We start from the raw sequence: 13,882 nt of genomic DNA, 5'->3' as shown, positions 1-13,882 counted from the left end.
TTTTTGCTGATGAAGTTACTTTATCATTGTTTCTTTGATTACTGTGTTCTCAGCTTCTGATTTAAAGACAAAATTTTAATTAAAAAATCAAAATTTTAAAATGAACTATTTCTCTGTCTCAAAAATTTTTATCTGTACTTTGATATTTGACAAAACTCAGAATCCAAGGTAATTAATAGAGACTGTCAAAAATTGTTTGCAAATTCAGTTAACACTGAATAATTCTTTATAAAATTAAAAATTACAATTGGCATTCAATATTATATTAGTTTCAGGTGTATAGTATAGTGGTTCTAGAACTTATTTAACATTTAACATTTATATAGCCTATAAAGTGATCCCCCTGGTAAGTCTAATACCCACCTGGCACCATACATAGTTATTACAATACTAGAAGCCCGTTGCACGAAGATTCGTGCAATAGGCCTTCCTTCCCCTAGCTGCCGGCACCAGTTTTCCTCCGGCACCCAGGACCCAGGCCTTGGATCTGGCCACAGCAGAGAAGCCAAGCCTCGAAGCTAGGGTTCTCCCCTCTGGCCGCAGTTGCAGCGGAGAAGCCAAGCCTCTTCAGTCTTCAGTCTTCAGTCTTCACTCCAGCGGGAGCCTTCAGTCTTCGCTCCATGCTTGCATATGCAAATTAACCTCCAGTCGGGTTAAGTTAATTTGCATAGTCACTCTGATTGGCTGGTGGGCGTAGCGGAGTGACACCAATTTGCATGTTTCTCTTTTATTAGTGTAGATTATCCTATATAATAAAAGGGCAATATGCAAATTGGCCGAACTGCAGAACGGGTCACTATGACGCGCACTGACCACCAGGGGCCAGATGCTCAACGCAGGAGCTGGCCCCTAGTGGTCAGTGCGCTCCCACAGGGGAGCACCGCTCAGCCAGAAGCCGGGCTCACAGCTGGCAAGCGCAGCGGTGGTGGCAGGAGCCTCTCCTGCCTCTGCAGCAGCATTAAGGATGTCAGAGCGACGGCTCCCAGACTGCGAAAGGACACAGGCTGGGCTGAGGGACCCTGTCCCATTTCCCCAGTGCACAAGTGTCTTGCACCAGGCCTCTACTTGACTCTATTCCTTATGCTGTACTTTACATCCCTGTGACTATTCTGTAACTACCAATTTGTACCTCTTAATTCACCTTTTCTTTTTCCCTTTTTTTTAAAAAATATATTTTATTGACGTTTTACAGAGAGGAAGGGAGAGGTATAGAGAGTTGGAAACATCGATGAGAGAGAAACATCGATCAGCTGCCTCCTGCACAACCCCTACTGGGGATGTGCCCACAACCAAGGTACATGCCCTTGACTGGAATCGAACCTGGGACCCCTCAGTCCGCAGGCCGACGCTCTATCCACTGAGCCAAACCAGTCAGGGCTAATTCACCTTTTCCACACAGCCTCATAACCCCCCTCTCATCACTGAGTAATTCTAACACAGATATAATCCTACCTGCTTATTTAATATACCATATCCAAATTGCAACCAGTGACTTGGTTACTTTATACCTTTTGTTAGATTTTTTAATAATTTTGTAAAATTCCATTTGGGTCACATTTTCATTTTGAGGTAAATTAATTTATTTGTCCAAAATTATTTATTGACTCAAAGCTATTAGATTATTATAATTCTCAATAAACCTGGTAGTTTACCTTTTTCACTTCTGCACTTCATAAAGAATGTCATTATTTACTAAGTGGAATTTTCTATTTTGCACTTTGCGTTATTTGAATAAATCATTAACTGTTTACATCTTGAAGCATCAAAAAAGTTGCCCATCTGAGAACTAGCCCAGTCTTCTCACTTTCATTTTGGGACTCCTATGAGAAATTCTTTTTTTTCTTCTAAGAAATATTAAAATAAATATAGTATATTTTTTCTAATTAGCAGTCACATGAGCTGCTTAAAATACCCCAGCTTGTTTGTTCTGAAGGACATGTAGCCATCTGTTTTCAGTATCTCCAGGGTCCCTCAAAGTGAATTTCTGAGATAACATGTATTTTCTTTCACATTATCTTAAACATTACTTTCTAAATGTCATAATTTTGCATGATGTGATAACAGAATTTTAATTTTATTTTTAGACATTACCTGAGCTAACTCATTTAAACTTCACACAACCCTTTAAGTAACTTATAAATGGAACTTCAAATATTTTAAGTTAATGAATGTCACACAGCTGTCCAGGCAGAGGTAGGAGTCTAACCCAAAGTCTACAGAACTTAAACTTAAACATTTATGCTTTTTTTTTTTTATCCAACCAGTATTTGAATGGCTTTTGAGATTATTCATGGGAGATAAGAATTAATACAATGAGATTTTATGTATATTAATATATCTTTTATTTTTTATTTACGTTTGCAGACTAGTTCTGGAGTGCAGGAGAGGTTTGTGAACTATACCAAGTATACATATAAATTTTTGGCTCAGGGATTGCTCCAGGCCCCACTTCCTTGCCAGTAGTTTTGGAACTTTACTCTTGTTATTTTCTTTTAACATCCTTCCTGTTTATATAAATTTTGGATTGTCTGTATTTGGCCTTAACCTGGTATGTCCTTGAGACTCTGCTTCTCATATAGATCGCACTGCTGCAAGCATTGAGGCTACATTGAGATATTCCTTTTATTCTCAGTGTTTATATCTGGTGAATGATTTCTAATACTATACCTAAGCAAAATAGAAGTGGTTTTATGTGTAAATATCACTAATTACTTGATCAAGGTTTTGCCTAGTAGAATAGTTTCATATTCTCTTGGAGCATAGCACATCTTTTTTTTTTTTCTTCTTCAGATTCATTTATTTATTTGTAGTATATAAATGTTTTTAAATTTTCTATTACATTTTTCAAAACTGTGAGAAAGAAAAAGTTACCTCAATTCAAATTCAAGTATGACTTTTATTTGTAAAAAAAAAAACACCATGAAAATAATAAAAAATGAAACATTACTTTGCACAGGGAGAAAGAAATGTTTATAACATGTTATTAAGTTTACAAACAAGCTACAAACTTTAGACAATAAAAATAAAATAAAAAACAAGCTACAAAATGATATGGCAGTCTATTTTGTGGTCTGATACACAAAATACACTTGCTGCAGAAAACTTGGATTACAAAAAAATTTCTTCTTACTATAAAAACACAATTAACACACATCCCTTCTAATCCTACCTCTTAAGGATGACCTGTTAACTTTATAGTATATGTTCTTAATATTCTTTTTTTAATCCCTCATTGATCCTCTCCCTCTCCACCCCACAATCCAGCTCACTGCCCCCTGCTGCCCAGGCCTTCACTGCACTATTGTCTGTGTATAGTGTATATTCTTTCATTTTTCTTTGTCTGTGTGTGTGTGTGTGTGTGTGTCTGTAAAAGTTACATCTCCACATAGATACATCTAGCTAGATGGGTAAAGGTCTTCTTAAAGCAAAAGATTGACAAACCTGACTTCATAAAATCTTTGAAATTTAGTAAAATACAGAATACTATAAGAAAAGTTTTTAATGCAGTGACAATTTGGAAAAAATATTTGCAACACATCTATTAGTCAGATGCAGGGAATAACTTAAGTTTTTGTATGTTATTAATTAGTACCACCATCCCATTTATCACATCATATAAGTCAAGAACTTTAATGTAGCTTAAACACCTTTTTTACCCTCACTTCTTATATCCAGCTGATCTTCCAGTATCTCCTAGTTATATCTGGAATTCATCCATTTCCTCCATCAAATTCAAGCTTCCAACGTAATTGTTTTATACCACAACTATAGCTATTTAACTGGTCTGCCTATTCTCATTCTTTCTCCATTCTAATTTATCTTTCATACTGCACAAAGTGATCTTTTTGAAATACATTCCTGATAATGTAAGCAAAAATAAACATTCACTGACTTTGGTGTGTGTCTGTGTGTGTTTATGTTTATCAGAGACAGAAATATATAGAGAGTGATCAGTTATTTCAGTTACTCAGAAAAAAAGACCTGCCCCCTGTCTAGCCATACACACTTCCTGTTGCTGGGTTTTGGTGCCTTTTATTTTCTGTTCCTGGAACACACTCTTTCAGTTATCTTTGTTAGTATCTACATATTCTTCAGAGAATTCTTTTCAGACCTGACCAAATCAAATTATGTTATTCACTGCTAGATACAACAAAATTCTCTGTCATAGACTTATCACAATTTTACATTTATTGGGGTGATTCATCTAACTCTTTTACTAGACTGTAGGCTCTTTGAGAGAGGGTCCATGTTTGTTTATGTTTACAGTTGTATTGCTGGCATGTAACGTAGTGCTAGATACATTCTAGACACCTGTTTTAGTCAGCTTTGGCTGCTATAACGAAATACCATAGACTAGGTAACTTAAACAGCAGGCATTTGGTTCTCACAGTTTGGGAGACTATGGAGTCCAAGATGCTGGCCCTTGTGAGGGCCCTTTTCCTGCCTTGCAGATGGTCATCTTGCTGTGTCCTCAGGCAGAGAGGTTGTAAACTCGAGTGTCTTCTCTTCTATAAGGAAGCTAATCCCATCATGGGTGCTCCACCTTCATGACCTCATCTAAACCTAATTACCTAATACCGTCACATTGAATTTTGGCAGGGACACAAACATTGAGTCCATAACAGCACCCCATAAGTATTTGTTGAATTACCACATAAGAAATACAAGCAAAAGATGTAAATAAGAAGTTCACAAAAGGAGAAAATACAAATGCCAGTAACATTAAAATATTTTCAAACTCGTGTAATCAGAAAAGATGTTAAAACAATGATAAGATGTTTCATGCCCATCAGGTTGAGGAAATTTTAAAAGATTGTTCATGTCAAGTGTTCATTTTAAAACATGTCCACTAGCTGGACACTATCAAGTAGAAGTATCAACCAGCCATACTGTAGAATATTTTCAGCTATTAGAAGGGAAGCATTGCATTCCAGTGCATTTATTTTTTAAAAAAATATATTTTATTGATTTTTTACAGAGAGGAAGGGAGAGAGAGAGTTTGAAACATCAATCAGCTGCCTCCTGCACAGCCCCTCCTGGGGATGTGCCCACAACCAAGGTACATGCCCTTGACCAGAATCGAACCTGAGACCCTTCAGTCTGCAGGCCGACGTTCTATCCACTGAACCAAACCGGTTAGCGCATTCCAGTGCATTTAAAATAATCTCATTAATTTTTGTTTTACAAAAGGAGCCTCAAAGTGACTATGCATATATGTTTATATACCCACATATAAATTCAGAGCAAAGGTACTGGAAAGATATTTGCCATGCTGTTAGTAGTGTTTTTCTCTGGGAAGAGATGATAGTAGAAGAAGAGGTTTAAGGAAGGTCTTTCCTTTTTCTTTTTAACTCTGTGGACTTTTTATGTAGTCAGTCAAAAAGAAAAAAAAAAACCCACAAGTTCAGTTGTTTATGGACATAGGGAAAAACTGCCCATTCTTTACATATAGAAAAGGAAAATCAGGGATGCCAAAAGAGCATGGTTTAACCTGGAACTACAAGCAGTTCCATATTGTTGGAGCTTAAAGTGTGATACAGGAAAGAAGAGGAATGAGGCTGAAAAGAATATAAAACTAGATTATTGAGGGTCGTGTGTGTTTCTCCTACTGATGGTACAACCATTCAAAAATGTTTTAGTTGGGAATTGACATTGGTTATTTATAATAATAAAAGGGTAATATGCTAATTAGACCAGATATCTTCCGGACGTCATTCCGGACATCCTTCCTGATGAATCCGGGGCCGGAGGAAAGCCAGCTCGGGTCCTGGGTACCTGCCGGAGGGAAGCCGGTGCCAGCAGCCGGGGGAAGGAAGGCCTACTCTTGCATGAATGTTCGTGCATCGGGCCTCTAGTGTTACATAGATTCTAGGAGATGTGCAGTTAACACATGAAAGTGATTGAGAACCTTTGTATCTGGATCCCTTTTGGCAGGTTTGATGAGTCCTGTGGATACTTTCTCAGGATTGTGCTTTGGGTGCATAAAATACAAACTACAGTGAAAACCAATTATATTGTATTTCATTTATCAAAATATTAAAAAACACATTTGGTATAATTACATATGTGCTTCTTTAGTAACATAATAAATAAAAAGGTCTAATGGTGGTCTAATGACTATTTTAATTTCAAAATAGTGGTGAGCATAAATAATATTTTAAGATATCTGTGTCAGTGAAATGGTCTTTTGAATTCCGTCCATGGACCCCAAGTTAAGAACTATTGTTTATGGCACGAGACTGGGAGCATGGAGATCAGTTAGGAATCCAGTCAGTATGGAGATAATGAAAAGCCTTAGTGGAGACAGTTTGAAATGATCCTATGTAAGACTTTCTAATTATTACCAGTGGCTCAGTTGGTTGGAGTGTCAGACCATATACCAAAAGGGTTGCCGGTCAGTGGTCACGGCATATGCCTAGGTTGCAGGTTTACTCTCCAGTCTGGGTGCATATGGGAGGCAACCATTCAGTCTCTCTCTCTCTCTCTCTCTCTCTCTCTCTCTCTCTTTTCCTCTCTAAAATCAGCATTTTTTTATACAATGTATGTACATTATAGAAAAATTAGGAAATATAAAAAAAAAGAAAATATGCTCTACTGTAGTTTTTTAGAACTTAATACATATCCTGCTTTTTGGCTTTTTGGTGCGTTAAGATATGTTATTGATTTTTAGAAGCGAGGAAGGGAGATGATAGATAGATAGATAGATAGATAGATAGATAGATGATAGATAGATAGATAGACAGACAGACATCTTTCAGTTGCCTCCTGCATGCCCCCTACCAGAAATTGAGCCTGCCACACTGGCTAGGGCCCTATTCTTGGTTTTTATGGCTGCTCTTACATAGTTTTCCTCATTGTTATGTATTTAGTCTTATTTCAATAGCATTGCTTAACCATCTTACCTTTGATTTTACAGGTTTTTGATTGGTCATGGAGCACATGTAGGAGCTGTCAACAGTGAAGGTGACACACCTTTAGATATTGCTGAGGAGGAGGCAATGGAAGAGCTACTTCAAAATGAAGTTAATCGGCAAGGTAGTGTAAAAGCAGTCTAAATGGAAAATAATTATTTACAACTGTTTTAGAAAGAACATGATACATTTTTAGTAAAATAATTGTTGGCATTGAAAGACAATTATAATTTGGAGGGAGGAGTCAACTTACCTAATGTGCAGTATGATTCTATTTGAAAAATACATGTTTCTCAGCTCTATATCTTAATATTTTTTAAGTTGAAAGAGGTATCATAAGTGGTGGAATCAGGCATAAAATTATATGCTATTAAGAGCTTTGGAGAGAAATAAGACAGGCAAAAAGGGTAAGATGTACATAGGATGAATGTGACACATTGTAAATATAAATAAAGCAGTCAAGAAGTTCTCCCTGATAAGGTGGTATTTAAGCTAAAATCTGAATGAGGTGAGGACTGAATTATGTGGTAATGGGGAAAGAACATTCCAGACAGGGGGAACAACCAATGCAAAGATAGGAGGGTACCTGGTGTATTCAGAGAAGCAGCAAGTAGACCAGTGTGACTGGAACAGGCAGAACAAGGAAGGAGCTGGAAGGAGATGAGGACACAGCAGTAACAGTGAGCCACATTACATAAGGAAATTGACTTACACAACAATATAAATGTACTTAACACTACTTAACTATATACTTTAAAATGGTTATTGAAGACGGCAAATTTACATTCTGTGTATTTTATTACAATTAAAATTGTAAATATATATAAATCATATATAGTGATTCCCACTATATGTCATTGTGGCAATGATTAAATGGGTGTTATCAGAAGAGAAATGTGTTTTACTAAGGTTAAAGGATAAAGAAAAGGTATGAATATTGGTTTAGAGCAGCGGTTCTCAACCTGTGGGTCGCGACCCCTTTGGGGGTCGAACGACCCTTTCACAGGGGTCGTCTAAGACCATCGGAAAACACATATATAATTACATATTGTTTTTGTGATTAATCACTATGCTTTAATTATGTTCAATTTGTAACAATGAAAATACATCCTGCATATCAGATATTTACATTACGATTCATAACAGTAGCAAAATTACAGTTATGAAGTAGCAACGAAAATAATTTTATGGTTGGGGTCACCACAGCATGAGGAACTGTATTAAAGGGTTGCGGCATTAGGAAGGTTGAGAACCACTGGTTTAGAGGGTTGACTGCTGCTGAAGTGTGATTCATCAGGAAATAGGGTTAAAGGAATAGAAGCTAAACCAGTTCCTTGAAAAGAGATTTTTATTCCTTGGGATTAGGAGAATTCCTAATGACTTCTCAGTTGTTCCTGGGAAAGAGATTTTTATTCCTTGGGATTAAGGAAATGCATAATGACTACTCGGTTATTTAAAAAGAAAAATCTTAGGCACTAAAACTGAGAAAATATTTAAATGCCTAAATAGAATTGAGGCATTATAACAAGTGGTTGAAGAGAATAGGACACACATTAGAAAAGTTGTCTTAAACTGAAGCTTGAATAAGTACACAGAAGAGCTTTTAACAACTAGGCTCTAGGCAGGCATTTTGGAGTAATGGGATCTTCAAGACTTGAAGAGCTGGAAGTATATAACACATCACAAGCTAAAAAGAAGGGTACCTTATCTGCCATCTTGCCCTGATGAGTGCCCAGATATCTAACAGTTTCTTGGAAAACTGGTTAAAAGAAATCTTTTTATACTGTCTAATATTAGCAATTATTATGAACTAAGAAAGGTATGGAGATATACTGAAAACTTCTTGCCTTTGGTTCCCTTTTATATAAGGGAAACTGTTAGCAATGCTGATTTTAATTGTAATGATTCATTCAGTATTGATTAATGTGCCAGCAGATGTTCTGAGTGCTGGGTATTGAAGAAGAAGAAAAAAGGCAATCTTTGTTCTTAAGAATTTCACAGTGGCAAATATATAAAAAGAGCTTCACAGTGCAGTGTGCTATTTGTAAAATATAGATAGAAACAGAATGTTGTGGGAGAACAGAAAAGGCTGTGACTAACTGTAGTAGTCAGGAAAGGTTTCAGAACAGTGACATTTGAGAAAGAGTTTGCTTGGCAGAGAAGGGAGGCAATGGACAGAAAAGACATGTCAGGCAGAGCTACCAACATATGCAAAGAAAAGGAATTGGAGATATAGCATATGTGGAGAATTCATTAGAATTGTAATGGAGATAGAATGTCAGGATGGAATTAGTAAGAGCTGGAGGTGAGCCCGAAAAAGATAGGGCTGGAGCCGACTGGTGAGGGATATATATTTGGTAGGCATAAACAGATGCAACAAAGACCTCAGCAAGAAATTAACCTGATTGGATTTGATTTTTTGTAATAAAGCTGATGGCAATGAATTAAAATGGGGGTGGGGGGTGAAGAAGGCTCTTAAATATTACAGATGATAAGGGCCCAAATTATTATATTTATGATGGGAAAGTAGGGCTGTCTTGAGAAAAATATTAAGGTAAAATTAAAACAGTTTGGTGAAGAAGTGAATGTGGAGATAGAAAAAAATCATTTGCTTACTGAAGTTTCCAGTGTAAGAAGGGATGACTCGAATTTATATGGGAAAATGTGGGATGAAACAAAAGATTTATGAGTTTGTTTTGGGACATACGGAGTTTGTGGTGGCTAAAGCATTTCTAGGGGACAGTGTCTGGTGTACTGTTGGAACTTAGAAATGTCAGAGTAGAAAATGTAAATCTGGGAGAATAATACATGAGAGAGAATTCCGGGAAATAGTGGGTGAATGACCCTGGAACTGAAAAGGGAAGAACTAATACTAATAATAGTAGCTAACTCTGTGTGTGTGTGTGTGTGTGTGTGTGTGTGTGTGTGGTGTGTGTGTGTGTGTGTGTGTGTGTGTGGTTTTTCTTGACATTTTAAATATACTTTTAGTGTTGATAGTATTACAGATATCTCCCAGTTTCCCACCCTTTGCCCCCCTCCTCCCAGCCCATACTTCCCCCTCAAGTCTTCACTACCCTATTGCCCATGTCCATGGTCTATGCATATAAGTTCTTTATTTTATCTCTTCTCATCCCCCCGACCCCAAATCAGTCTGTTCCATGCCTCCCTGCTTCGGGTCTTATTTTGTTCGTCAATTCATTTTGTTCATTAGACTCCACAAATAAGTGAGATCATGTGATATTTGTCTTTCTCAGTTTGGCTTATTTCACTTAGCATAATATTTTCCAGGTCCATCCATGCTGTCTCAAAGGGTAAGGTATCCATCTTTTTTTACAGCTGCATAGTATTCCATAATGTAAGTGTCCTATAGCTTTTTTATCCACTCATCTACTGATGGACAATTGAGCTGTTTCCAAATCTTAGCTATTGTAAATAACATTGCTATGAACATAGGGGTGCATATATTCTTTCTGATTGGTGTTTTCAGTTTTTTAGGATATATTCCCAGAGGGATCGCTGGGTCAAATGGAAGTTCCATTTTTAATTTTTTGAGGAAACTCCATACTGTTTTTCATAGTGGCAGCACCAATCTGCATTCCCATCAGCAGCAGTGAATTAGTGTTCCTTTTTCTCCACATCCTCGTCAGCACTTGTTGTTTGTTGATTTTTTAAAATATATTTTTATTGACTTCAGAGAGGAAAGGAGAGGGAGAGATAGAAACATCCATGATGAGAGAGAATCATTGATCAGCTGCCTCCTGCACGCCCCCCACTAGGGATCGAGCCCACAACCCAGGCTTGTGCCCTTGACCCGAATCAAACCTGGGACCCTTCAGTCCGCAGGCCAACACTCTATCTACTGAGCCAAACCAGCTAGGGCTGTTTTTTGATTTTTTGATGATAGCCATTCTGACAGGTGTGAGGTAATATCTTATTGTGGTTTCAATTTGCATTTCTCTGATGATTAGTGACTTGGAGCATTTTTTTCTTGTGTCTCTTGGTCATTTGTATGTACTCTTTGGAGAAATGTCTATTCAGGTCTTCTGCCCATTTTTTAATTGAATTGTTTGTCTTTTTGTTGAGTTGTATGAATACTTTATATATTTTAGATATTAACTCCTTATCAGATGTATCATTGGCAAATATGTTCTCCTATTCAGTGGGTTCCCTTTTTAATTTGATGGTGGTTTCTTTTGCTGTGCAGAAGCTTTTTATTTTGATGTACTCCCATTTGTTTCTTTTCTCCTTAGTTTCCTTTGCCCTAGGACAGTGGTCGGCAAACTCATTAGTCAGCAGAGCCAAAAAAACCGACTTCTGCGTATGGGCCACGAAGTTTCAATCGCACTGTACGTGTGCACCCGCACGTGGTATTTTGTGGAAGAGCCACACTCAAGGGGCCAAAGAGCCACATGTGGCTCGCGAGCCGCGGTTTGCCTACCACTGCCCTAAGAGATGTATCTGTGAATATATCGCTATGTGAGATGTCTGAGATTTTACTGCCTATGTTCTCCTGTAAGATTTTTATGGTTTCATGCCTTACATTTAAGTCTTTTATCCACCTTGAATTTATTCTTGTGTATGGTGTCAGTTGGTGGTCTAGTTTCATCTTTTTGCTTATGTCTGTCCAGTTTTCCCAGCACCATTTGTTAAAGAGACTGTCTTTACTCCATAGTAGCTAACTCTTATTAAATGTTGGTTATATGCCAGACATTAAGCAAAGGGCCTTATGTACATTATTTCATTTCATTTCAGCCTCACAGCAATTTAAGAGTTAATACTACTATTATTCCTATTTTACAGATGAGAAATTGAGACTTAGTGATTTGCCTAAAGTCATATGGGTAGGAAGTGGTGCTATTGTTCAGTCCCAAAGAGTGTGATAGATATTTTTAGCCCACACTCTTCATTACTGTCCCAGACTATATTAAGAATGTCTCCTGGAAAACGTAATGATCTTTATTTTTTACATAATGGGAATACGTGAATTTATATAGCATAACTATATTCCAAAGAAACCAAAAGATAAGAGCACCCTAAATATTATCTCTGGTAGTGATAATATTTCTCAAATTGTTTATCTGTGTATGCAAGTTATTATTTAATATTTTAAAATTCTTTAGTCATTCTTTTGGCTCTTATTTCTTATTATAATATATTTGATCAATAACTAGTTAATATTTAAGTAAATTTCCTTTGAAAGTAGTAATGATTGGCCCTGGCCACGTAGCTCAGTTGGTTAGAGTGTCATCCCGTTATGCCAAGATTGCAGGTTTGATTCCCAGTCAGGGCACATACAAGAATCAACCAATGAATGCATAAGTGGAACAACAAATTGATCTATTTCTTGATCTCCCTCAACCCTCTCTCTCTAAAATCAATCAATAAATATAAATTTTTAAAAAGTAGTAATAATTGAACAGTAGCTAAACCTATTTCTAGTTTATATTTTAATATAATTTTCCTGGGACACAAGTTAATTTTTATATCTCTTGGCTGACCAAAAACAGCTTAATTCTATTTTTTTTCTTACCTAAGAGATTTGGCTACATTTCAATCTAATATTTAATGTTTTTCAATAATAATGACAGATGTTAAATAGTCTAATCACTTTATAATATACACAATTTCGTTTTAATATCTATTGTTTTTACTCTCCCTAAAAAAAAATAAAAAAAATAAAATCAATGGAAAAATATCCTTGGGTGAGGATTAACAAAAAAAAAAAAAAAAAAAAAAAAAAAAAAAAGAGCTAGAGAGAGAGAAGCAGAATCATAGACTTTTAGATCTGATAATGGTAGTTAACACTTTGGTGCTTACTCCTGATCAGCACTTCACATACATCAATTAATTTAATCCTCACAGCAACCCTATGGGATAGGTAGTTTCATTACCCCTATCTTACAAGTAAAGAAACTGAATATTAGCATAGTTTAAGTGTCTCGCCCAATATAATAAAACTAGTAAGTGTAAATAAATGACAGATCAGGGATTGAAACTTAGCAGTCTAGTTTTAGTATCTGTTCTTAACTCATTATACTGATATTCAAAGAATTTACAGCTTTCTCAAGGTCACTAACTAGGTAAAGCACTAGAATTATAAAACAAGTGTTGTAATATATAATACTAGGAGGGTTTTTTAAAAAAATGTTAATGAACTAATAAGCAGGGTCTATAACTCTAATCAGTATTTTTTTTTTAATTTTAAGAATGAGAGAAGTTTTTTCTAATTGGAGTTTCTTTTTTAAAAAATTTTGTTTTTATTGATTTCAGAGAGAGGAAGGGAGAGAGAGATAGAAACATCAGTGATGAGAGAGAATCATTGATTGGCTGCCTCCTACATGCCACACACTGGGGATCGAGCCTACAACCCAGGCATGTGCCCTCACCAGGAAGGGAATCGAACAGTGACCTCCTGGTTCAATGGGTCGACACTCAACCACTGAGCCACACCAGCTGGGCTAATTGGAGTTTCTTAAACATAAGAACTTTCCCCTTTACATATACTTGAGTTTTAAACTTGAGTTGTTTTGTTTTATTATAATTCATATAAAAGCACTATTTGGAAGCAAAAAAAGTAATTTTTTGTAATTAGATAAACAATGTGAAATTAGATAAATCTAGACATAAGTAGGTGTTTTTTGTTTGTTTGTTTTTCAGAAGAAATTTAGAATAGTAAAAGATGTAAAACTCAGAATGTTTGATATGGTAAAGGCAAAAAAGGGATAAAGATAATAAAGAGGTTCCTGTTTTAAAATATATAGTAAAAGAATAAAGCATAAGAAAAAATAAGTCTGAGGGGAAACCAAGATGGCAGCATAGGTAAACACCGGAAATTTCTGCCTCCAACAACAAATTCAAAAATACAACTAAAAGACAAAACGGACATCATCCAGAACTACAGGAAGGCTGGCTGAGTGGAAATTCTACAACTAGAAGGAAAGAGAAAAGCACACTGAGACTCAGAGGAGGTG

The 13,882-nt window shown here is 36.3% G+C and overlaps 1 protein-coding gene across 9 annotated transcripts in view; it reads left to right on the top strand.

Moving 5' to 3' along the window:
- PPP1R12A (protein phosphatase 1, regulatory subunit 12A) overlaps nt 1–13,882 on the top strand; it is a 157,030-nt gene that overhangs the window by 68,086 nt on the left and 75,062 nt on the right. For all 9 annotated transcript variants that reach the window (XR_001360178.1, XR_001360179.1, XM_014531645.1 and 6 more), the window contains exon 3: nt 6,917–7,035. Coding sequence is in view for 7 of the 9 variants with exons in the window: in XM_014531645.1 (XP_014387131.1) it covers nt 6,917–7,035 (119 nt within the window). In the remaining 2 variants the exon portion in view is untranslated. The remainder of the gene's footprint in view (nt 1–6,916; nt 7,036–13,882) is intronic.

The sequence above is a fragment of the Myotis brandtii genome, unplaced genomic scaffold (assembly GCF_000412655.1).
Source record: "Myotis brandtii unplaced genomic scaffold, ASM41265v1 scaffold82, whole genome shotgun sequence".
NCBI lineage: Eukaryota > Metazoa > Chordata > Mammalia > Chiroptera > Vespertilionidae > Myotis > Myotis brandtii.
Note: the sequence above shows the minus strand (reverse complement) of the source record. Positions and strands in the feature narration are given on the sequence as shown.